This window comes from Saprolegnia diclina (genome assembly GCF_000281045.1).
Source record: "Saprolegnia diclina VS20 unplaced genomic scaffold supercont1.208, whole genome shotgun sequence".
NCBI classification, from domain to species: domain Eukaryota; phylum Oomycota; class Saprolegniomycetes; order Saprolegniales; family Saprolegniaceae; genus Saprolegnia; species Saprolegnia diclina.
Genome location: NW_008246275.1, coordinates 1 through 933, shown reverse-complemented (window position 1 = coordinate 933; position 933 = coordinate 1). Strand labels below are relative to the sequence as shown.

General features: G+C 58.6%; 2 protein-coding genes across 2 annotated transcripts; one reads left to right on the top strand and one right to left on the bottom strand.

The window, feature by feature from the left end:
• Positions 1–15: 15 nt before the first annotated feature.
• On the top strand, positions 16–255 carry SDRG_17173 (hypothetical protein; the record flags this gene model as incomplete). The annotated part of the gene is made up of 1 exon (XM_008623410.1): positions 16–255. A coding segment is annotated over one exon (240 nt), but the record flags the coding sequence as incomplete, so codon positions are not given.
• Positions 256–417: 162 nt separating this feature from the next.
• SDRG_17172 (hypothetical protein) lies at positions 418–932 on the bottom strand (the record flags this gene model as incomplete). Its single annotated transcript, XM_008623409.1, has 1 exon — positions 418–932. A coding segment is annotated over one exon (515 nt), but the record flags the coding sequence as incomplete, so codon positions are not given.
• Position 933: the final 1 nt, after the last annotated feature.

The window sequence follows — 933 nt, the reverse complement described above, 5'->3', positions numbered from 1 at the left end:
GATGGCTCGACCCAGTGCTTGGACGCGTACCAAGCGCAGAACGGCGGTGGCGTGCACGTCTGGGACTGCGACGTGAGCAATGGCAACCAAAAATGGACCTTTGACGCGACGACGGGGCAGCTGCGCCACGGCACGTTCAAGGGCTTCTGCCTCGACGTGCAGAGCGAGTCGGGCGCGACGCCGTACCTCTGGACGTGCCACGACTCGAACGACTACTGGTTCAAGTTCCAGACCTTCAAGTATGAAGCAGTGTAGACGTCCTCGTCGCACCGAACAGGAATTGACACAATGGCATTGCTCGTGTTGATATATTGCAAAAGTTGATGTATCAGATATATAACCAAGAACAGAACGACTTTACACCACAAGATATGGATTTTTTGATATGGAGGCCCAAGGCGCTACGATGTACTGAGTCTACGGCAACGCCACGGCCGTGTTTTGATACTTGAACGTCTGGAACTTGAACCAGTAGTCGCTCGAGTCGTGGCACGTCCAGAGGTACGGCGTCGCGCCCGACTCGCTCTGCACGTCGAGGCAGAAGCCCTTGAACGTGCCGTGGCGCAGCTGCCCCGTCGTCGCGTCCAACGTCCATTTTTGGTTGCCGTTGGTCGCGTCGCATTGCCAGAGGTGCACCGCCCCGCCGTTCTGCGCTTGGTACGCGTCCAAGCACTGGTTGGATCCTTGCGCCACAATCTGCCCCGTCATAAAGTTGAAGTTCCAGACGCTTGCACCAGATCCGAAACCCACGCTTCCGCTGCCGACGTTGGCGCCGAAGCGAAGCCCACTGAGCGACGTGAGCGTCGCGGGCTCGGCGGTGACGCTCGTGAGACCGAAAAACTGGTTCGGGTTGGTTCCGACCGGAGCGCAGCTCCAGACTTGCAGCCGCGATTGGCCATCGGTCGGGTCTGCGTCCAGACACACGTTGTTGTG